The sequence below is a fragment of the Primulina eburnea genome, chromosome 1, assembly GCF_022965805.1.
Source record: "Primulina eburnea isolate SZY01 chromosome 1, ASM2296580v1, whole genome shotgun sequence".
Taxonomy (NCBI): domain Eukaryota; kingdom Viridiplantae; phylum Streptophyta; class Magnoliopsida; order Lamiales; family Gesneriaceae; genus Primulina; species Primulina eburnea.
Window position 1 is genome coordinate 2618337 of NC_133101.1, and position 23008 is coordinate 2641344.

A 23008-nucleotide genomic window follows, 5' to 3' on the forward strand; every position below is an offset into this window, starting at 1 on the left:
AACTTTTAGAAATTCAATCAATAAATCAATTAACATTTAAAACCTCTTTAAAAAACTGGCGCAAAATCCTTGTAATTAGGGCAAAATAAATTTCAATTTTATAATAAAATTAATATGGTGTTTTTCAATTTTTCTTTAAAAATGATATAAAATAATAAATAAATAAATAAATAGTTTAAAATAAGTAATTTCAAAATCCGAATTCAAAGCTCACCCACCATTCATGCTGTATATAAATAGACACTTGTGGTCTCTGGGATGTCACCTCATTCGATTACCTCCTTTGGCCTTCAATCCGAGGCAGGCGAGGCGGCTGCAGAGGAGAGCCAAGAAAAATTCGGATACTTCTCATTAAAAAAAGAAGCCATTCGCCTCATCGGTGTTTGGATTTGCATTAAATCTTAAGTTTTCTTGCTCTCTTCCCCAGTTTCGTCTCAAAATCCAGGTAATTATTGCCGTTAATTCTGTTTTTGTTTTCGAGCGATAGCTGATTGAATAATGTTTGTTGTTCTTATTTTGGCATCGTTCACTCTATGGGTAGATCTGGATTTGAGCTGTGTGGATAAGGATTTTCCACGGTTTCTTTTTAGAATTTGTTATTTGAAAATGTGGGATTTGTGATTTTTGAGAATGTTTGTTTGATTTCAATCCGATCTGTTGTTCGGAAAGCAATATTTTTATTGATCTATATGTTTTTGCTTTAGATCTGATTCTTTTTTATGTTTATTCGTGTTTGTTTTGTCTTGAAAACTGAAAATTATCAAGCTGGATAAATTGTGTCCTGTGTAAGTGGACGTGGTTGATAAAACATCTTTTGATTTGAATTTGTATGCTTGTATGAATATCATATTACTTTGTAGAAAAAAGATATATTGTACGAGTATCTGCTTGGTTCGATGATTTTGACAGACTGTATTGATTAAATTGTTTGTTTGTTACAGTCATAAAAAAATGGCCGATGGTGAGGACATTCAGCCCCTTGTTTGTGATAATGGAACTGGAATGGTGAAGGTTTGTGTTTATTCTAAAATGCAATCGAAGCCCTTTTAGTTTTGAATCTGTCGATCTTTACTTTGGACTACTGCTAATTGTTGTTTTAAATTTAGGCTGGATTTGCCGGTGATGATGCTCCAAGGGCGGTTTTCCCGAGCATTGTGGGTCGACCTCGACACACTGGTGTCATGGTCGGTATGGGGCAAAAGGATGCCTATGTGGGTGATGAAGCTCAATCGAAAAGAGGTATCTTGACCTTGAAATATCCAATTGAGCACGGAATTGTCAGCAATTGGGATGACATGGAGAAGATATGGCATCATACATTCTATAATGAACTTCGTGTCGCTCCCGAGGAACACCCGGTGCTTTTAACTGAGGCACCACTCAACCCTAAAGCCAACAGAGAGAAGATGACTCAAATCATGTTTGAGACCTTTAATGTTCCTGCTATGTATGTAGCTATCCAAGCCGTGCTGTCTCTTTATGCCAGCGGTCGTACAACTGGTGGGTATAAGGTTTTGAATCTGAATTTTGTCCGCACAAATGCTTTTACCTCATTTATATCAATTTGTTTGGTTGAGCAGGTATTGTGCTGGATTCTGGTGATGGCGTTAGTCACACAGTGCCAATATACGAGGGATATGCTCTACCACATGCCATCCTTCGTTTGGACCTTGCTGGTCGTGACCTCACAGACTACCTCATGAAAATTCTCACTGAAAGAGGTTACATGTTCACCACATCTGCTGAACGGGAAATTGTCCGTGACGTGAAGGAAAAACTTGCTTATGTTGCTCTTGACTACGAGCAAGAGCACGAAACTGCCAGGGTAAGCTCTTCTGTTGAGAAGAACTACGAGTTGCCTGATGGACAGGTTATCACAATTGGAGCTGAAAGATTCCGCTGCCCAGAAGTCCTCTTCCAGCCCTCTTTGATTGGAATGGAATCTGCTGGAATTCACGAGACCACCTATAACTCTATCATGAAGTGTGATGTCGATATCAGGAAGGATCTCTACGGTAACATCGTCCTCAGTGGTGGCTCCACTATGTTCCCTGGTATTGCTGACCGTATGAGCAAGGAAATTACTGCCTTGGCCCCGAGCAGTATGAAGATCAAGGTTGTTGCACCACCAGAGAGAAAGTACAGTGTGTGGATTGGAGGATCCATTCTTGCATCCCTGAGCACCTTCCAACAGGTCACACGTCTTCTCCTACATCTTTTGAAATAAATATTTAAATGATCTGATAAAACGCGGATAATGTTTTATAAATTGTTATTGATGCATGTGTTTGTGCTTAAACAGATGTGGATTTCCAAGAGCGAATATGACGAGTCCGGTCCTTCTATCGTCCACAGAAAATGCTTCTAAGCTTTATGAAGCATTTCCGGTGAGTTCCATTTTAAACAGTTTTTTAGTTGGGTCCTCGAGTTCTCTCATAAGGATATTCAATTTGGTTCTCGCAGCGAAGTTTTGAGATGCGGTTGTTAAAGGGGAGGACACTTTCTTGTGATGTGTCAACTTATCTCCGGTCTCATATTTCTCGTTCTTGCTATTTTATCGATGATGAAATATGTAATGGCCTTCATGTGTTGTAGAATTATTTATTGTCCTCAAGAAGTGTCCCTGAGAATTATCGATGTTGTCTGTTTTCTTTTCCTGGATTTCCTATTTTGGCTGCTTTCTTCTAAAAACAAATATGTTGATAAATGTTGGTATGAGAATTTTAATCTTATCTTCAGTTTGGAGAACAAATATTTATACTTGAAAATCATCTTCTACCAGTGGATAGAAATTGATTGTTAAATCGTTGATCTTAGCTCGTGCACGTACCTATCTATCTATTTATCTATGCGGACAAAATTTTCCTAGTTTTTTCGAGGTCGGTATTCATTTCATTCTTGGCTTTTGTGTTTGCAATGACAATGTCATCTTATCCTGTTCCTAAGGGTCTGTCCCTGTATCGTTCCTCTACATTTTTTTGCATATTATCTTCCTAGCCACACATTTAACTTCGTAGCATTTTTTCAAATTTTCTACTACTTTCGATGATGATAATAAAAAAAGAAAAAAAATGAAAGTAGTGTTCAAGGAGTTGTTTATTCATTTTTCAGACATGGATTCCTCCGATGAAGATAATTTGATGTAAACACCGTATCAGGTCAATTTTTTTTTATATATGCAATAAGGACTTAGTGGGTTTAACTAATCTCACACACAGACGATGAAATTTAAACATAAGATCACTATGTTCTTGGGACCTCGCTCTTATTAGTAGGGCAAGAGATCCTCGTCTATAATGTCATTTTTGTAAAATTCAAATTTATACAAATCCATCGATCGAACAAATCACTCCCTTAAAAAAGAGCTCTCTGGGCCGTATTCTCCACTGGTGAAATTATCTTTTAAAGCTAATGTCTTACTCAAATTGTTGCCTAGGCCTAATTTGACTCTCTCATTAAGGATACATCTTTATCTACCAAGTTATGTTGTTGGGATTTGACGAGAAATAAATAATGCGTTAATAAATTTTTGAGGAAAAAAAATTTGAAGTTGGTAAACTACTAATCGCCCTCTCAAATTTCAAGGTGTTGAATTTATCTATCACATATTAACCAAGCACGGCCTATTTGTTTCAAATATTGTTCTGATATCGACTTTTATGTAGTAAATATCGATCACGCAACATTCGTTTATCTTTGAAACAAGTACAACTATAGATGAACCCGTAGGATGTCAGCAAGACTAAAGAATTTTGTTGTTACCCAAGACTTCAAGGTAAATCTTTTGACCTTTAATTTTTAGCTTCTTTAATATTTATTCATTGATGAGTAATTTTTTTTTACATGCAATGTATGTATATATATTAAATTTTGAGGTAAATATTTTTAATGTGAAAAATCTAAGAAAAATATTAAAATTAAACTTTACAATGATTTTGATATAAAATTTTTTATATTATGAGTGATATAGTTGAAATACAAATTTATTAAAAAATAATTTTTGTTTAATAAAAATAGAATCTTTTTGTAATATGAGTATTTTGTCGTTTCTAACAAAAAAAGTTGATTTCGTATTCATAAAAAATGATACACTTCTAACGTGGTTACGGCTAATGAGCAAATACATGTTTAAAGAAAATTTGTTGCTGTGCGACGTCGATTTACACCAATTCTAGCTGAAACCCTAGCCAAAAATGCAGACACCTGATAGAGAGAATGGAAAACCCTAAGATCTGATCTGTGAGGAATAAACAAACCACAATAATCTGCACACAATTTAGTGCATTACATTGGTATTCCTGTTTTGAAATGCTGAGAAGACGAGCGATCTCAGTTCTATCAACCTCAATCCGCGCCGCTCAGAAAAATTACCCAAAACCCATCTCAGTATGTTCGCCTTTCGTGCCCCAGCATCGCGATTTCCTTCAGTCCTGGCTATTCCCGTGGGATAATTCGAAGCCAAGTTTTCATTTTCACAATGCGAGGGCTTACAGCAGTTTATTAGCGTTGAATGATCTGAGGGATAATCCTGGAGCACGAAAGCAGAAGACACGGAAGGGTCGGGGAATCGGGTCGGGCAAGGGGAAGACAGCTGGTCGTGGGCATAAGGGTCAAAAGGCTCGTGGTACGATGAAGTTTGGGTTCGAAGGCGGCCAAACACCCCTCCGCCGTCGTCTCCCCAAGCGTGGGTTTAAGAATCCCTTCAGCCTCACATTTCAGGTACTTGCTTGTTAGCTTCGTTGTATGAATGAACTTGTTTTAAACTCTGTGCAACAGTAATTTGTGACTAAAAGGCATCTTTTTTCGATGGTTTGGGGTTAATTCATGCCAATGTCCTTTGCCATTGGGTGCCTGTTCTTACTTTTTTGTGCATTCAGTCCCTATATAGATTAGTGTGTTATCATTTATAGTTTGTACAGTGGGTTCTTTGTGGAAAAACAAATGGTCTTTTTTATCATGGAAATTGAAATGGACATATTGAAGAGAGGTTTGAGGATAAAAAACAAATTCACTCAAAATATAATTTTTTTCGTTTTTTCAAGAAACAGTTAGGAAAATGGTTGTCAAAAAATTGACTGCATGTCAAAAATACAAATAAGGGATGATCAAACCTGCAGAAAACATTCTTTAATGTCTGTGATCACACGTAAGTGTGGCTGTTGTATGCTTCATTCTTTTTCGCCCTAAGAGGTTCAAAATAGGGAAGACATGCTTTTTTTTCCTCATAGGTAGTTGTGAAGTTTGTCAGTCTCTGTGTAGAAGCTGAGTCAGATATCTTTTTTGTGTAGTTTCATGAGGCCCTTTTTTGGAAATATATCAGATCTCTATTTTTTTATAGTCACTGGCTATTTTGGGCCCTCGGTTTCCCCCATCGTTTTACCTTGTCTAGTTTGTGGATTTAAGAGTCTGCTACTCTGATAACATTTGCAATTGCTTCATGAAATATGTATTGAATGTGCTCTGCTCATTTAGGTGAATGAATGTATTCATACCAATGCTAGTTAATCTGGACAAGTAAATTTTCCTTTTTATTCCGCGTGCTATATTTGTGCATCCTAACCAATGTTCCGTCCTTAATATATATACAACATTGACATGGCTTATGTGCATTTACTGCTTGTGAAACTTTTGTTGATTGATGGTCCTGTGTGTGGCACTTGACAATGACAATTGTAATTCCAATAAATGGAGGTCTGTCCCATTCATCAATTGCAAGAAGCGAACCGATTCCTTCCATGATGTCCCATCAATGATTCGGAACATCATCAGCTCTTCAAATTGTTGCAGACACCATATGTTGAGTCCTAGAACTTTTTGATTTTGACCAAGTTTGATGAAGAATGAGCAAACTGGATATAATATTATATAAATTACGATTTCTCATTGTCAAGTGAGGCGATGCACAATCCTTCGCGCTTGAGCATAATGGAGCTTAAGTTTTCCTAAGCTCATGCACAATTTTAGTTTTTTAAGAGCTCACATGTTTTAATTATTTCGAATAGTTTTGTTATAATACGAAGTAAACATTAATATTTTCCTTGTTATATAAATAAATATGCGGAATCATTTTGTTTTACGTGTGAATTTTGAGGTTGCAAATTTGTTCATAAAACTTGAGCCTGTGAGTGGAGCTCATCAGCTGAAACTCGAGCTGCTTCATGTGAAGCTCAATAAGAACCGGCTCAATTTTTTTGGTCAAACTTGACTCTTTTGAACTTTAGTTGAATGCCGTTCCTTATTCTTCAATCATATGGTTTTCATTGAATACAAAGGTCTGGTTGACAAGGTTGTTCCTCCCCTTCTATTGTTGCCCCATGAGGTTTTTCATTTAATAAAAGCATACTATAAATCAGAATATAATTTAACTCTCTCTCCTTCTGTGAGATTCATGTAGAAAATTCATTCTTTGTGATTTTTTTCCCAGAAAAAATTAATGCTTTTCAATTGATGGTCTGTAATTACGTTTCTATGATTGTGACAGCCGGTCGGTTTGGGGAAAATTGCAAAGTTGATAAATTCTGGAAAGATCGATTCCTCGGAGTTGATCACGATGAAAACTCTCAAGGTATGTGTGTTAGTTTTGCGCCTATCTTGTTGGCCCACTTTATTTCCAGCTTTGTCTGATGACATTCTGTTTTTTTACAAAAGGACGCTGGAGCAATAGGGAAGCAAATTGAAGATGGTGTTAGACTGATGGCTCGTGGTGCTGAACATATTCAGTGGCCCATCCATCTTGAGGTCATGTTCTAATTTTTCCTTGCCTTTGCTCCTCCTTGAAGTTTAGATTTATATGTTTTTATATTTAGAACAACATGTTTACATATTATATATGCCACACAATTGTGAGCTCCTTTCAGTTATTCAAGTTTAGGTTTTGGCCCCTCCTAGGCAAAAATCCTAATTCCATGCTTATCAGGTACGGAATTTAACAGGATCTTGGAATATTGTGCCTCTTTTATGCAGGTTTCGAGAGTGACTGTGAGGGCAAAAGCCGCAGTAGAAGCGGCTGGTGGATCAGTAAGGAGAGTATATTATAACAAATTGGGGCTGCGAGCTCTGCTGAAACCTGAGTGGTTTGAGAAGAAGGGCAGGTTGCTTCCAAGAGCAGCAAGGCCTCCCCCGAAACAGAAAGATAAAGTTGATAGCATCGGTCGGTTACCTGCTCCAACCAAGCCAATCCCTTTTACAACGGAAGAAAAAGAGGCCATGGCTGCTTAAACCAAACTCGGAGCGATTTTAATGTTGTAAAGCATAGCTAAGTGCTGATCGTGGTGGTCTGAGTGAAAATCAAAATTTTATTTCTTGAATTTTTGTTAGGATTTTCATTTGAGAATCAAATAATGGCAGGAATATATAACAAGCATGATTATGACGCGCTTATATATTTTTCTCTCCATTTACTTCAATTAATCTTTATTTTATTTCACATTTTCGCTCGATCGGTATTTGTTGTTAAATTAATTTTTAAAACTTATATTCAAACAACAGTTAAGAATACCAGAAGAACCATGTTTTCCAAAACTTTTGAATTGAATGGAACGGAGTTAATTGTATTTAAACGTAAGCTAAGTAGAGTGGGGTTATTATTCGGACAGGGTTATTTCTTGGGTTCTCTTCAATCATCGATATGCTCCTGGATGTATACGAAGAAATGCAGTTCGTTCGAGAAGTTTTCTTTATTTATTTATTTCTTATTTTTTAGAAAAAAGTTTTTAAGTTTATTATAATTTTTAAAAATAATTTATATAATTATTTTTACCAATCTAGAAAATTTCGATGATATAATTAATACAAATAAAAAAATTAATTTATAAACTAAATAAAATTTTAATATAAGTAAATTAATTAAATAAAAAAGTAAACATAAACTTAGTGTTTGATATTATTATAAATTGATATTTAGTTGGATATAAGGGCAATATAAATAAAATAGAAGGGGACATTACAATTAAAAGTAGATCCTATGGACACCAAAATTCCAAAATTTTGGTATATCAAGTCAAGCTTACATTGAATATTTGTCACATATATCAAATTTCAACCTTTTTTAAACGTATCGCTAGTTTAAAAAAAACATATTGGACATGTTAAAGGAAATGTTATAGAGGATTGATTTTCCAAGAAATTAATAGAATATTATCCCTCAAATTATGTTTTCCTATTAATTAAATATATGAAATTAATGAAAAAAAATCTGTAAAATTATTTTAAATAAAATTGAAAAGGGAAGTGCGGATTGCAATTCTCTCTTTTCTTATGAGTAAAGATCACCTCCTTGTGTTGTTTCGGAAGTATTGAAGATACCTTTCTGAGGTTAGTGGACTCCCAATTCTGATTTGATTCCTTTTTCCTCTCGAACCCATGAACTACAAATCTCATTTGACCAGAAATAACCCGCGAGATGTAGTATATATGTTTGTTCATATGCGTAAATGAGGAAATTATCAACACTTTGTGTTAATCACTTGATTGAATTGAACGAGGATTGAAAAATTATGTGTTCCTTTTTCGAAGCAAACAAATGATGTGTTTTGATACAGGGAACATGTCGAAAACTTGTCTGAAATGAGGCCGGGCAAGAGTCTTCTGGGAGATTCTTTCTATGTAACTAACATCAATGCTATAGCCTATACCTTCATGCTGTATCCAATTTGATATCTCAAATGGTGCTTGATAATGATGCCACCCTTCAAATAGTTTGTTTTTCCCTGCAGTAGCTGAGTAGCATTTTGTTTCGAGCTTGTGAAATTTTTGTGGGTGGGAGAGGACGAACATGTTTGCGACAGCAATAAGGTATGTTGCCAAGAAATCAAAGCCAAAGATGAAGCCAATAGAACTCAAGACGCCAGCAGAGCAAACACAAACAATCACAAGGGTGATTTTTGACATCTTGAAGGAACATGGTCCACTATCTATTGCTGATACCTGGGAGCATGTTAAGGTATTGTCTTGACAACGCTGCTGATTCCAATATAAATGTGAAACAGAAAGAAAAAAAAACACACCTTCCTCTTTCAGCGTACTTAAAAATCCTGGTTGGGTTGGTTCTTCAGGAAATTTAGTTTTTGAGATCTGCTGCTTCAACATAATAAAACTAGGTATAGCAATTACAATTTATATCATTCAATAGTTACATTACTTGTATGTATCAAATAGGCGTTTGATCGTGGCTTATAACATCTAAACAAAATGAATGATGTAGTTTGTGAGTTAGTTACATGGTGGTGGTGATCTGATGAATCACGACTTCGGTAAATATTAGAGTAGATTATATATTGCAGGCATGTAGAATTATAGGTTGAATCTTGTTGAATGTAAGATTTGACTGTTGCTATTATTATTTGAGCAGGAAGTTGGTTTGAGGGGATTGGATAGCAAGAGGCACATGAAGATAGTGTTGAGATGGATGAGGGAAAGGCAAAAGGTCAGGCTACTGTGCAACCATGTTGGGCCTCATAAGCAATTTCTCTACACTACCTGGTTTACAAAAGCTGGCATCAAGCCGACCAAATCTGGCACTTCAGCTACATCTAAGTCGTCATAATTTATTCAAGGAAAATGGAGGAAGAAGTGGTTCATTAAATAAAAGTACGCATCGTTTTTAGTTGTAGACGACACTTGTTTGAACAGGTTAAAGCTTCGGGCTGGTGGTTGGGATGTTAGTTGATATCCTCAAGAGAACGGTGCGTTAATAAAGCTCCGATTCTGTAAATTTATTTGCCGCTTCTTCTGTTCATTCCTCCCCTGGTGGTAGTGGTACCATCTCTACTTACTATTTTTTCTTTCTTTCACTACTTCAAGGCCCGGATTATTCCTAGAACCCGGCCATCTCTGTGCATGCATTCGTGCAACCTCTTCCTGAATGACCGCAGCTCAACATTGGAGGAAAAACCTGCTTCTTTTATTTGCAACCTTCGTATTTGTACAAACGAGAGGGACTTCGTACAAATTAATAGTTCATTCTTGTTTGTTGAAAATCCATCCGATCAGCAAAAGTGAAATTAACTTGCGTGCGTATAGTGATTAGATAAGTATTCAAACAAAACTTAAACCTGTGTGATTCGATAGTCGATCCGCCATTAGAAAAAAAGAAAACCAAACAAACAAACGAGGAGAGGACATTTGACGCCAAAGTGGCAAATAGTTACACACATTAACATTAGCAGATGATCACACACATTTATAGTTGTACATGTTTCTTCTTTGATTATACTTTCGACACTGAAGACACATTTCTCTGTAAATTATAAAATTGCAACTAACTTTAAAATGCCTATCTCACGTTACATTGTGTGCAATAAATATTGGCAATATCCAAAATACATTAATTCGAGAAGGAGAAAAGAAGTTAACATCATTGAATAACACTATACATAAGCTTTATTATGAATATTGTTTTTGAAAACCAAAGTTCTATCATTTATTTTTTTAAATGTTCAGGAACTATTTTGATGCTTGCATTCTATGATCATGCAAACTGTGTTTGAATATAAATATAAAATAAAAGTTGTTAACCGTTAAAGTTCCGACCGATGAACGAAAACATCTATATAGACCTTTCTAAGAAAAAAATTATGGAGACTTTTCTACAATAAATCTTTTGAAAACCAGCCTACAAATACGCAATTTGGTCAAAATGGGTTTAGAATTTCGAAAACCTTTCTAAAGAAAAATTATAGAACTCAAAAAGTTACACATATCATAAAATTTTCGTATTTTTTAGAGATGATTTGAAATTATTATGATTTTTCTTGTAAAGTATTATATAGTATAAAACTCAATTTCGACCAAAAGTTTGAACATTAGGCTAGTTAAATATCCAGTAGCCTTACTAATAGACATATCATCACAAAAATTATTATTCTAGAGATTATTAAAGTAACCAGATTAAGAAAATCAGCTATTAAATAAGCTCTTGAGTGAGATTTTACTCTCGGATTTTTTCCTGCATAGCTTTTTGACATTTGGTCTCGTATTTGACAAAAACTTGTGTGAGACAGTCTCACGGGTCGTATTTTAAAAGTCTGTACCGATAGTGATGTACCTAATGTAGGGTCGTATTTATGAGACAGATCTCTTATTTGAGTCAGCCATGAAAAAAGTATTACTTTTTATTCTAAGAATATTATTTTTATTGTGAATATGGGTAGAGTTGACCCGTCTCACAGATTATGATCCGTGAGACGGTCTCACATGAGACCCACTCCTCATATTTATGATAAAATTACCGGTCTCTTTGTTAGATATTGCATCATATTGAACTTCATATATATAATATTATAATACATGTTTGATATGAAGATACTATTCAATTCTCATCATTCATGAACTACTCTAAGTGAATGGATGAATGACTGTTTATTGGAGCCAGTGAACCACGATCATCGTATTGGAAATTGAGTCCTGATATACAATGCGACTTCGGCTCGAAAAGTGGGTCTAGTGAACAACGTGTTATCAACCCGTTATATTGTTTATCCGAACAACGTGACTTCGGTCAGAAAATATGAGTTTACTTTGGCTTGAAAATAATTAATTATGCTGAATCTGTGCGAGTACGTGTGGAAAAGTGCTACACTGAATGTTGGTAAATGTCATCTCTTTAGCCTACAATATTCACTTTAGAAACCAGTATAATTATTTTATTCGTATTAACTCCACTTTAATTTATAGCATTTTACTATTTTGTTCACAGAATACATCATATTAAAATATTACGCAACTATATCATATTTCGACTTATTATATTAAGTAAACCAAATTTATGTCATCTACTAAGTTCTAAAAGACTTAACATCTATTATCTTTTCTATTACTATAAATATCAGATATCGAAGTACCGGAGCCTGAACCAGATAAAATAAGAAAATGAAAAAGTTTTATAGTTGGATCATATATGCTATCTTATTTAATCCAGAATTTGTTTGTACTACTACAGTTAAATAAATGGTACAAATGCTTCTGCTATGAATGCTAATTATAATAATGTTCTTTGTTATGAGTCGGGTACACGCTTATGCTGATTGAGGGTCCAGCGACACTAATTTGCTTATGTATGTTTCTGAAGCAAAAAAATGTTGTCATTAGGTGAAGAATTGTACTAATTCCCAACACAATACACGAAACCCTAATTCCAGCCGGCTTTTGTGGCATCGCCGATCGATTTCCATCTCTCAGGGATAATATTATTCAAACTAATAATCAAATCTTGTTTGGTGGTTTTCTTCTTTAATCATGGCAACAAGTAAGTACTCGCTGAGTAGTTTCATCATTTTACTTGTATGAAGATGTGATAACAAACTGTATCCATGTGCAGGACTGCAATACGAAAATAATTGTGAGATTGGTGTTTTTTCCAAGTTGACCAATGCTTATTGCCTGGTCGCTATCGGTGGTTCTGAAAATTTCTACAGGTATTGGTTTAATTGAACCTATATGTTGTTTATTTTGTTGGATTGTCCTAGATGATACTTTGAGATACCCAGCGACAATCAAATGAAAATTTCCAAATATTGATTTGGGATTTCCCTTAAGGTGTGGTTTTCGTGCAAAAATACATTATTTGGCCTGCTGAATTAATTACATGGGTGAAAATGATATTATGGTTTGTGCAGCACATTTGAGGCTGAGTTGGCTGATTTTATTCCTGTGGTTAAAAGCTCTATTGGGGGCACTAGAATAATTGGACGCCTTTGTGCTGGTGAGAATCATGTAGTTTTTTTTTTTGGCTGTGAAGGTTATAGCATTTGTGCTGCTTCCTTGATTTCATTTTCATTGTTTGCTGGTTAATATTTTTTTGCCCATTTCCTCAAAATTTCCTTTGGCAGGGAACAAGAATGGGTTGCTTTTGCCTCACACTACTACTGATCAAGGTGCCTTGTCACTCACAATTTAGTGATTTAGCTCGGTACATGAAGAGCCTAGCAAAAATATGTAGAATTTGTAAACACAAATAATTAGACATTGATAAAGATTGTCCGTGGAAACTCTTTTTGTCGCAGAAAATACTGAAAACTGATATTGGGAACCCTTTTTACCAAACAAAGAGGAAACTAAGTGGAAGATGCCATGGTTTCAGAACTGTGTACTAGTTTAATATTCCAATTTTCACCTTGCTAATTCAAAAATTTGGTCAGAACTAAGTCTTACTTCTTCAATAGATTACTTGAAGATGGACTAAAAGTGATGTTTCTACATGTCATGTTCTTGTTCTACGTTTTTTTTCCTTGCTGGATTAAATGTCTATTTTTCGTCTCTTGGTGTTATAGAATTACAACATTTGAGGAACAGTCTGCCAGATTCGGTGGTTGTGCAGCGAATTGAGGAGAGATATCTGCTCTGGGGAATTGCATTGCATGCAATGATCATGTTGCTCTTACACATCCTGATCTTGACAAGGCAAATTGTTTTGCATTTATCTAATTTCATATAGTCAAGAATATGAGAACATGGTGAATTCGTTGATTTTTTTTTGTCAGAAAAGTTCAATTCTGAGTTCTTAATTCTTGTGGCAAGGTTGTGGTTTCCTTTTTTTTTTTTTGAGTGGGCAAGGTTATATTTTTTAACTCCATTAAAAGTTTGTCTAAGTTGGAAGCAGTTGTCTGTGAAAAGCTCATAGGTAACTGTAATGTGATTGTAAATTAATTAGTAGTTTTATTTATTTCCTATTTCTGTGAGGGTTTAGTTTCTGTGTTTGATTCATTCCTAATTTGTTTACCTACATGTTTCTGTTTTGAAAATAATGCTCTCCTCGTTTTCTCTAGTTTCCACCTTTATTGGATAGATCAGCTCAGCACCAATAGTGCTGATGTTATCTTTGCTTCAATTTGTCTCTCAATTATGGACTTTGACTATCAGGCTTCATATGTTTGATAAAATTTGAGCAGCAACGAAGTTTCTTTTATTTTTGGCTTCTGTTTTTATTATGTGTATTTCATTCACATAAACCATCCGGTGCTTGATCGCCTCGAGTAAGTTATTTTCAGTTCTTTTTATTTAACAATCGGTCTTCCCTTATAGAGTAATGGGTTGTTGCATTGATATTTATACTGTTGCAAGTGTGTTCTTATGGAAAGTGCATCACTGGCTTGCATGTACTCACTTCTCGTCTCCTTATTGGTTGAGTTTGTGGCTGAAAATAATTCTCTTTTTATGGGAAATGGTAAATCTGACCTGCAATAAGTGGTAAATCTGACCTGCAACTTATGGATCTATTTTTATTTTTTTTCCTTTCACAAAAATGCGTTCTTGGTGTAATAGCTCTTTGCAACACATTGCTATCTTGGAAGTTTTTCTGGTTGGGCGCTGGAGATAGACGAATATCTCCAGTTATACCTTGTCTTGATGGCAAAATGCGTAGATAGAATTACTTTTGAAACCTTGTCAATATTCTTCCGTGACTTTTGTGTTGGGAAGTGGAACTTTTGCATTTTGGATAGGACAATGTTGAGGTGGGTGGTTGTTAACATGAGCTTCTGAGTGACCTACTCATCAACAAGGACCATTACTGTTTCTCTTAGTGAGTCTATGAAAGTAAACAAACTAATTAATAAGGACCACTAAACTTGGAAAGCAGACCTTACTTGCTCGTCAACCTTATCGTATTTTATGCTCTAAATAAAAGTTGAAATATAAAATACATGCCAGATTCAGTATTCTTTATCATGTAAGCCAGAGTAGTGATTAGCCAACAAAACTTCAGAAATGGAATGAGTAAATATTCTGTTGGTGCTGTTTAATGTAATATGGTCTTAATGGTCCATTGTGGAGAATTGTTTCCCTAATCTGCTCACTTCGTTCATGTAACAAGAGAAGTTACAATTTTCAACTCTATCAGGAAACAGAGGAGATGATAGCTGATGTTCTCGGTGTAGAAGTTTTCCGACAAACAATTGCTGGCAACATACTTGTTGGCAGTTTCTGTGCATTTTCCAATAGAGGTGGTTTGGTAAGATTCACATTCTCTTATTTAAATCGAATTTTTAAAATAAAGTGAAATTTTTTTTTCTGATCCTATCCTGGAAACACGTTGGCTATTGAGCAGGTCCATCCTCATACATCCATTGAAGATCTGGATGAACTTTCCACCCTTCTTCAAGTCCCTTTGGTTGCTGGAACCGTGAATCGTGGCAGTGAAGTGATCGCCGCTGGATTGACAGTAAATGATTGGACAGCATTCTGCGGATCAGACACTACTGCTACCGAGTTATCCGTCATTGAGAGTGTTTTCAAGTTAAGAGAAGCTCAACCTAGTGCCCTCGTCGATGAGATGAGAAAATCGTTGATTGATACATATGTTTGAGTTCCCGAGAACTTCGAGTTTTACTGTGGCTTTTTACTGTATTTTTAATTTTTAATTTAATTTTGTGGAGATTTTATTTGCCACTCTCAAGGCAATGTGTAACTCTGTATTGACAATGTTTAGTGTATGTGTGTTGCGGATTTCTAAGCTATCAAGCTCTTCATGAGGTTTGATCAGAGGAATATCTTCCATTGATTCTCGATGACCATGTTTTATAGTTTCTTAAATTATCAAAATATTTATTTAAATTATTTGTTTAAACTAAAAAATTAACGCATTCAAATGGTCGCCAACTTTTAGAATATTCATTCTAAATTAATAAATTACTATTTAATAATAATAATTTCTAAGCATTGTATGATACTACGATTACATATTAAGATACGTCGTGTTAATAGGTGAATAGGTCTTTTATAAGACGGTTTCACAGATCTTTATTCGTGAGATGGATCAATCATGTCCATATTTACAATAAAATTTAATATATTTGACATAAAAAGTAATATTTTTTCGTGGGTGACTCATATAGATTATCTGTTTCACAAAATTGAGCCGTGAGACCGTCTCACAGGAGTTTTTGTGTTTACCAGATTTAGGACTCTTTAATTAATTATTTCAGTATTAAGATTACATTTTATATATTACTAAGATAATATTTTATTTATTAGTTAGTTTCCTATGCAAATTAGATTTCCTTTAAACAAAGTGTTTCCGATCCTTGCGGATAAGTTTTATTTGATCTAAGATTTCTTTCCATACATTAAAACAAATCCCTTCGTATATTATAAACCCATATATCTGGCACTTTTTTCATGATGCGGGTTTTCCTCTTAATTCTATATATATAGGATGCAAGAGATATCCAATAAACATTATTTGTGATCTTTTTTGAACCTCATCAGATTATTGATATAACTAGATCCTTATTCCTAGATCTGTTCGACAATAGAATTTTCCACCAATTCGACATTTGTACGTCGAAAATCATTAAGTTCCACTTGTTGTACGTAGAAACAACATAACACGAGTATGGAGGATGAAGAAAGAGCTCTCAAGGCATCATTATATCTAAACTTGGCTATGTGGAAACTAATGCTAGCCAGTTTATGCAGTTTCATCGCATGGTGTTCCGCGGAATTCGTGAAGAAAGCGGTCATTACTCGTTCATCAAGGGTTCATGTTGACATTCCTTTGGTGTTTGCGTTCATTGTTTCTCTTGTGATCATAGCTTTGTTTTTGCTGCTTTCTTCTTTATTGGATTGCATAAAGATTTTCTATGCAAGGGATTCGGTGGTGCCATGTTGCCAAACAAGAATTTGAACTCTTCGATCGGGAAATAATTAGGAAGTGCAGTTATATATACTTTGCTTCTTTTGTTTATTGTGTTAGGCTATTTTATTATCTCCAACCACAGAACTTGAGATTCTTTTCGATGTTATTACATACAGTTATTCAGATTCATCAAGGATTCTAAAAATTTCTATTTTTAAATTTTGGTGATCGTTTATTTATTTTTTTATCAAAAGTTATAACTATCAGTAACAATCAAAACATGATAGAGTCGGAGACGAATTTGATGAGACATCTGTCTTAGGCCTAGCTACTTTCGAGGACACACAAATTTATACATATATGCATGCTTATAGTTTACTTAATCTTTTCCTACATTTGCTCAAAATATTTGGCCCAGCTTAGATCTATAATTATAGACTCGCTCATAAATCTTCTTGTTTTTAAATCCATTTCCAAATCTTGAAAAACCTCACGTCTAATCTGTCAATTTCATTGGTTCTTCTCGTATTCCAATTTTTTATTTTTTTTGTTTAGATATATTTAGATATGTGTAATATATATTTTACTCTTCTCATAAGAAACACGTAGAAGAAAATCATTGTCAAATAAGTAATATTAAGTAGATTTCATTGTTTCCTGCAAAAACAAAAAAAAAGACCAACACAAAAAAAATCTAAATTATTAGATGAAAACAAAAGTTTAACAAATCATATTACTAAACCAAAACAAGTCAAGTTATATAACTAAAATTGTAATTTTCTCTTTTATTTATCTTAATGTAGTAAGATTAAGTTGGTTTTTTTTTGTCCCATTTTCACAAGATATATTTGAATTCTTCTTTTGTTTCCTTTGTTAAGCTTGAACGATAGATTTGAGGGAGGAAAAAACCCATTCCTTTCTCCATCACCTACTCTTCTTGACTCATGTGGCTTTTCTATATGTATTGTGCAGTATAATCATATATATATATATATATATATATATATATATATATATATATATATATATATATATATATATATATATATTTATTTGTGTTCAAACGGTAAAGTGTGTCACGATGCAAACAATTCTTATTTAAATTACACATTCATTTTGCGAAACAGATATTCTAATTTACGAATTTAATAAGTCATAGTAATCAAACGGGTTTTAACAGATAAAATATATAATTTTTTTAAAATATAAAATTTTCACTCTTAAATATGTACAAATCAACTTAGGGGGTCAATTTCAAAATTTCTCAACTTTTATTTTGTGAAACTAATATTCTAAATGACAAAACAGATCGTGTTTTTAGAGAAAAAAAATCAAAATTTATGTAAACTTTTTTAAAAATATATATAAATTGATACTTTTACCTATTTCCAGCTGAGTTCATGTGTAAAAGAGGTGAAATTTAATTTCCAGACAAAGAGACAAGAAGGTCAGAATCCACCTTTCGAATGCTTCCTTTCTTCAGACTTCGCTTTTCTTCCTTTTTTTTCATTTATCTTCTATATATATACAAGCAGGCGTGCTACATATATTTAGGGATGACACGCACATTGATAATAATGGATTCGGAATACTATATTGAGAGCACAAAATTTTCATTAATTATAATTAAATATCTAACTACTCAGAGCTGAAATTTATAATTAAAGAAATTTTTTATCTAATCGTAACACTAAAATTAATCACTTTCTCATTAATAAAAAAAATTCTCAAATTTACATTTGATTTTCCTAAAAAATTGAACAAACGAAGTTATATCAATTAAACTCATGAATTCGAAGTTTAAAGGGAACCTAGTACAATGACATTTATATGTTTTGATTGATACAGTTAAAATCGTCATTTGGTACTGTAACGTGATTGTTTTATATTTCCAGTAATGTATTGTTTAGTTTTAATCCAATAAGTTGGTCATTCTTTTCACCTTTTTTTAGTTATTTTTCGCAGGAATGCGGACGTAACTTCGAAAGTTGATGTATATCACTAAAAATTGATATAAAAAAAAAGACTAAAAGTGAAAACAAACATCAATTATAGTTGAACTATAATCTGAATTAACCTTAAAAACAATAATGATAATTGCAAAACAAAATTTACAAACAAACTTCCTATTTTATTCTTATTTAATTAATACATTAAAAAATAGTTTCACATATTCCAAGAAATAGTTAACAAATATAATAAACTTAAAATATATATACTATGTTGCTTCTAATTCAACATTGCCCAACATTACATCATAATCACTTGTCAGTTTCTATCCTCTTACCCTCTTTCGTTGTTCATTAGGAGCACTGCTTAATCATTTGCTTTCCATTCCAATTATTCTAGTAACCCAACAAATTAAATTAAAAATATATATATTCGAAACTAATAAAAAAAGGGTTTCTTTAAACACGCGTTGAATACCTTTTAGAGATAAAATGTCAAGTGCTGCTCACCACCAAATGTGCTGATAATTATATCTGATAACACTCGTCACCTTTTGATAGGTAGGGTTCATGATTTCGTTTTTTTCTTCACCTTTTGTCTAACTTTTCTGTTGTGCTTTGTGTTATATAGCTTGGTTATGATTTAGAGATGATGGAAATTAGTGAAAGAAAATAAGTGGTTTGACTTGTATAAGTGGGGTGTGAATTTGATGCAGAGATATTGATTGATGGATACGAGTATGGAGCATAATTCTCGTGTTCCGCCCGGGTTTCGGTTCCATCCGACGGATGAGGAGCTGGTCGGATACTATCTTAGGAAGAAGGTTGTTGGACAGAAGATAGATTTTGATGTTATAAGAGATATTGATCTGTATAGGATTGAACCATGGGATCTACAAGGTATTAAGCAGCTCGTCAAGATTTCTTTCATTTCCTGTTAATTATACTTTCTTGATTAGGGTTTTCCTCAATATATTTCGATTTGTGAAATATTTTCGTCGCTTAATCGACTTCGGATCATCTTAGTCAGTACTTTCAGCAGGTTTTGTGCTCGTTTTGATTATTCATCGGAGGGAAAAGAACGAACGGATCGATCTTGGATGATTTCTGAAAAATCTCTTTGGCTCAAGAATTGCGAGTGCAAATTTGTTACTATTAAAAATCTTGATATCCAATTCTTTGATCAAATGAAGCACATCACATAACCAAGCAATTACATAATTTCCAATTAAAGAAGATTCCCTTTCGTCGTTTCTTTGTTCTTCTACATGTTTTCACTAGAGCTAATAGAAAATTAAAGTCTCTGATTGCATATATATATATATATATATATATATATATGTATAGTTCTATTAACCGTCACACCTCTCTATAATATCCACAGATAAATGTCGAATCGGGTACGAAGAGCATAGGGAGTGGTATTTCTTCAGTCACAAAGATAAGAAGTACCCAACTGGTACAAGAACTAACAGAGCCACGATGGTAGGGTTCTGGAAGGCCACCGGAAGAGATAAAGCAGTATACGCTAAATCGAGACTTATCGGTATGAGGAAAACCCTAGTCTTCTACAAAGGAAGGGCACCAAATGGGCATAAAACTGACTGGATCATGCATGAGTACAGGCTTGAATCAGAAGAAAATGGTCTTCCTCAGGCAAGTTTCTTCATTCACCCTTTTTCTTCAAATTTAAAGAAAACCAATAATATTGGGAATTTTAATGTATAGTTTAAAGCTTGCTAAAACAAGCCTTATTCAAGTAACTTTTGATGATTACTAGCCATCCATGAGTGAAAAGTAAAAATGTTAATTGTGAATATCCAATATTTACACAAGTTAATTAAAGTCGCAGGACTCGTTTCCTCGTTAATTATGTATGACAAAGAGTTAAACAAGGCATAAACTGATTTAATTTCTGTAAGTAAGAGGCCATTATTCCCCATCTTTTTAATAACTAGGCATGCACTTCCTTTAATTTGCATTCAAATGCAATCCCGCTCAACATGCATGTAAAGAAAGGCGATCCCTTTTCCGTAGTCAAAAGGACCTTTTTTCAGTGAATGAACGAGGTACCTTCTCCATTTAAACAATTTTTTTTTATGAATATAAAGATTTCCAGACATTCTTCGACATTTTAAAGTTCGTGGTCAAATAAGAAGGGATATAATTGGTCGATTTTCCTTGGACGAAAAAAAATCTCAGAATTTGTGATTGTAAGTTCAAGTCCATGCACATTTCCAGTCGAAACTATGAACTTGCATATTTTCTTACAAAGAAAGAAAATATGCAAGTTCTAATTCAGTTGAAAACTATGAATGCTCCTCTATTTATTCATGCTTCATTTTCTGATCTGAGCATCCATGCAGTCATGTTCAAGTCCATACACATTTCCAGTCGTGGCCGATGAGCGATTAATAGTACTAAATTACCAATACAATTTGATTAAACTATAATTTCAATAAATCAAACATATTTTCCTAATAATTATCCAAATCATGCAAGCGATTCGTCATGTTCATCGTAACAATTTTTTTTGCAGCAGGAAGAAGGCTGGGTGGTTTGCCGGGCATTCAAGAAAAGAATGATAACCCAAACAAAGAGCTCCATTTTAGGGTGGGACTCAGCCTACTATTATCAAGATGAAGCCATTGGTGTAAGCAAAATAATGAGTTCCATCGATCAAATATCGAAACACACACCCTTAAACCGTCTAGCCGAAAACTTGGCCTTCAAACAAGAAACAGATGCTGCCGCTGAAACCCTAAATCTAGTGGAGTACCCCGATCAATTCGTGCAGCTTCCAGAGCTAGATTCTCCGCCCCTTCTCACGGTAAAAAAACCTAGCTCCGTAACAGAAATACGTGCTAGCAATGAGGATGCTAATGATGATTGCATAAAGGAATACTGTAAATCAAAGAATGTAATGGATTGGAGAGATCTTGACAGATTTGTTGCCTCTCAGCTTAGCCACGGGGATGCTGAATATGAAGGTGACAGGGTTTCGAGCTTTGAGGATTTGCTCACTTTTGGGGAAGGAGGAGCAAAGTTTGAATGATGCAATCTCGAGTGATTGTGATATTGGAATTTGCATATTTAATAAATGAGTTTTGTCTGTAAATCAAGACGAATTTGTCCATCGAATTTGGGACAAGTATTTTTTTTCTTTTTCCTTTTTTTGGTGACATATAATTATGGTTGTGAATGATATAATTAATCATTAAGTCTAAGCATTCATTCTCTTGTATCTATCATTTTCTCCAATAATTTTTTTTATCATATATATAAGACAAAATTAAAGCAACTCATTCCTGAAAAGAAAATAATTTGATTATAAATCACAGTTTGAATTAATAAATATAATCTTCGTTTTTTTATATATTTTTACCATGCAATACAATATAATAATTAATCAGAATATATCATAAACAAAAAACATTTTCCAAATTTAATTTTAATTTGACGCCAATCTTATTAAATACTAAGAGCATTTTATTTTTTCAATAAACTAAAATATATAAATGGTTTTGGAGGAGATTGTCTACATATGCAATATAATTTAGATAATATTTTGATAAATTTACCTAAAGATTTTACAAATATAACTGAAGATATTGTGTATACATAAAACATCATATTCTTAATGAAATTTATTTATAAATATTCTTTACTTAATGATATGATAATAACACAAGTAATGAAGAAAATTAAATTTCGATAATTCCGAACAAATAATAGTGACTAATATGCTAGAAAATACTTGCAACCAATAATAGGATCTGGCGAGCTATTACATTACTTATGGAAGAATACCTAATTCATGACCAAGCATTTTCTTTTTAAGAAAAGGTCATATATTTGCTTGGATTCGATTCACATGGACGAGTGAGCTTATACGTATGTGTGTATGTGTGCGCGCTTGTAAAATATCTCAGTTATTGAATGAACACGCTATTTAAATAAGGTTAGTAATTTCATTATTATAAATGAATTTTTTTTATCACATTGGACCCAAATAAGGTTTATTTTTAAAAATTTTACATGATATATATTTACATACACCCACACACTCACTATATGCACAAGATTCATCATTTATATGTATGTATATACGCATGCATGCATGCAACTTTTGAAGAGATAATGAAAAGGGAAAAAAAAAGAGTAAATTAAAATAACATGGTTAAAAAGCAGACATTTTCATCACAATTTCTGTGAATACCTCGGATTAATGAACTATACAGGTAGCAGGTCAAATTAGAAAGAAATTCAACCTCAAGTAAAGGCCAAAGCAATTGTCATGACTTTGAGTTTCAAAAAAAAAAGATGTCATGACTTTGACTTTATATTTCTTTTTATTTTTAAAATTTTGCAGGAAAAGATGGATGATTGGAAACATTCTTGCACAAATTCAGGAATATATATTTTAATTTTTTTTCAAAACATTAAATTTGAAAATCCAATTAAAAGTTTTGGGTCAGTGCCGACC

General features: G+C 33.6%; 4 protein-coding genes and 1 pseudogene across 10 annotated transcripts; all 5 read left to right on the forward strand.

Annotated features, from left to right (window-relative positions):
* The first annotated feature begins 245 nt into the window (after positions 1–245).
* On the forward strand, positions 246–2738 carry LOC140810961 (actin-7-like). 2 transcript variants are annotated; one of them, XM_073168914.1, is made up of 6 exons: positions 246–445; positions 942–1011; positions 1107–1500; positions 1581–2194; positions 2303–2387; positions 2464–2738. In XM_073168914.1, exons 2-5 carry the CDS (start codon positions 952–954, stop codon positions 2366–2368), a joined length of 1134 nt encoding a protein of 377 aa, XP_073025015.1. In that variant the 5' UTR covers positions 246–445; positions 942–951; the 3' UTR covers positions 2369–2387; positions 2464–2738. The 2 variants fall into 2 exon arrangements, with proteins under 2 accessions (XP_073025015.1, XP_073025047.1); XM_073168946.1 differs by having other exon boundaries at positions 2303–2377; positions 2462–2738.
* A 1377-nt stretch (positions 2739–4115) lies between these two features.
* LOC140811114 (uncharacterized) lies at positions 4116–7382 on the forward strand. The gene is made up of 4 exons (XM_073169003.1): positions 4116–4719; positions 6482–6565; positions 6649–6738; positions 6964–7382. Exons 1-4 carry the CDS (start codon positions 4309–4311, stop codon positions 7216–7218), a joined length of 840 nt encoding a protein of 279 aa, XP_073025104.1. The 5' UTR covers positions 4116–4308; the 3' UTR covers positions 7219–7382.
* A 779-nt stretch (positions 7383–8161) lies between these two features.
* On the forward strand, positions 8162–9851 carry LOC140810301 (uncharacterized). 5 transcript variants are annotated; one of them, XM_073168182.1, is made up of 4 exons: positions 8194–8313; positions 8541–8604; positions 8715–8941; positions 9350–9851. In XM_073168182.1, exons 3-4 carry the CDS (start codon positions 8774–8776, stop codon positions 9542–9544), a joined length of 363 nt encoding a protein of 120 aa, XP_073024283.1. In that variant the 5' UTR covers positions 8194–8313; positions 8541–8604; positions 8715–8773; the 3' UTR covers positions 9545–9851. The 5 variants fall into 5 exon arrangements, with proteins under 5 accessions (XP_073024278.1, XP_073024295.1, XP_073024283.1 ...); XM_073168198.1 differs by having other exon boundaries at positions 8718–8941; XM_073168188.1 differs by having other exon boundaries at positions 8205–8313; positions 8515–8604.
* A 2167-nt stretch (positions 9852–12018) lies between these two features.
* Positions 12019–15477, forward strand: LOC140811165 (eukaryotic translation initiation factor 6-2-like; annotated as a pseudogene).
* A 3546-nt stretch (positions 15478–19023) lies between these two features.
* On the forward strand, positions 19024–21733 carry LOC140810327 (NAC domain-containing protein 76-like). 2 transcript variants are annotated; one of them, XM_073168203.1, is made up of 4 exons: positions 19024–19083; positions 19239–19422; positions 19907–20178; positions 21062–21733. In XM_073168203.1, exons 2-4 carry the CDS (start codon positions 19251–19253, stop codon positions 21575–21577), a joined length of 960 nt encoding a protein of 319 aa, XP_073024304.1. In that variant the 5' UTR covers positions 19024–19083; positions 19239–19250; the 3' UTR covers positions 21578–21733. The 2 variants fall into 2 exon arrangements, with proteins under 2 accessions (XP_073024304.1, XP_073024310.1); XM_073168209.1 differs by lacking the exon at positions 19024–19083 and having other exon boundaries at positions 19154–19422; positions 19907–20182; positions 21069–21733.
* The last annotated feature ends 1275 nt before the right edge of the window (positions 21734–23008 follow it).

Excerpts from the sequence above, each read along its gene's own strand:
- LOC140810961 (XM_073168914.1), top strand. The coding sequence starts at position 952 with ATGGCCGATGGTGAGGACATTCAGCCCCTTGTTTGTGATAATGGAACT. Across the intron at positions 1,012-1,106 it reads ATGGAACTGGAATGGTGAAG|GCTGGATTTGCCGGTGATGA; the intron begins GTTTGTGTTTAT and ends TTTTAAATTTAG. Across the intron at positions 2,195-2,302 it reads CCCTGAGCACCTTCCAACAG|ATGTGGATTTCCAAGAGCGA; the intron begins GTCACACGTCTT and ends GTGCTTAAACAG.
- LOC140811114 (XM_073169003.1), top strand. The coding sequence starts at position 4,309 with ATGCTGAGAAGACGAGCGATCTCAGTTCTATCAACCTCAATCCGCGCC. Across the intron at positions 4,720-6,481 it reads CCTTCAGCCTCACATTTCAG|CCGGTCGGTTTGGGGAAAAT; the intron begins GTACTTGCTTGT and ends TGATTGTGACAG. Across the intron at positions 6,566-6,648 it reads TCACGATGAAAACTCTCAAG|GACGCTGGAGCAATAGGGAA; the intron begins GTATGTGTGTTA and ends TTTTTACAAAAG.
- LOC140810327 (XM_073168203.1), top strand. The coding sequence starts at position 19,251 with ATGGATACGAGTATGGAGCATAATTCTCGTGTTCCGCCCGGGTTTCGG. Across the intron at positions 19,423-19,906 it reads TGAACCATGGGATCTACAAG|ATAAATGTCGAATCGGGTAC; the intron begins GTATTAAGCAGC and ends TAATATCCACAG. Across the intron at positions 20,179-21,061 it reads AAGAAAATGGTCTTCCTCAG|CAGGAAGAAGGCTGGGTGGT; the intron begins GCAAGTTTCTTC and ends TTTTTTTTGCAG.
- LOC140810301 (XM_073168177.1), top strand. The coding sequence starts at position 8,774 with ATGTTTGCGACAGCAATAAGGTATGTTGCCAAGAAATCAAAGCCAAAG. Across the intron at positions 8,942-9,349 it reads ATACCTGGGAGCATGTTAAG|GAAGTTGGTTTGAGGGGATT; the intron begins GTATTGTCTTGA and ends TTATTTGAGCAG.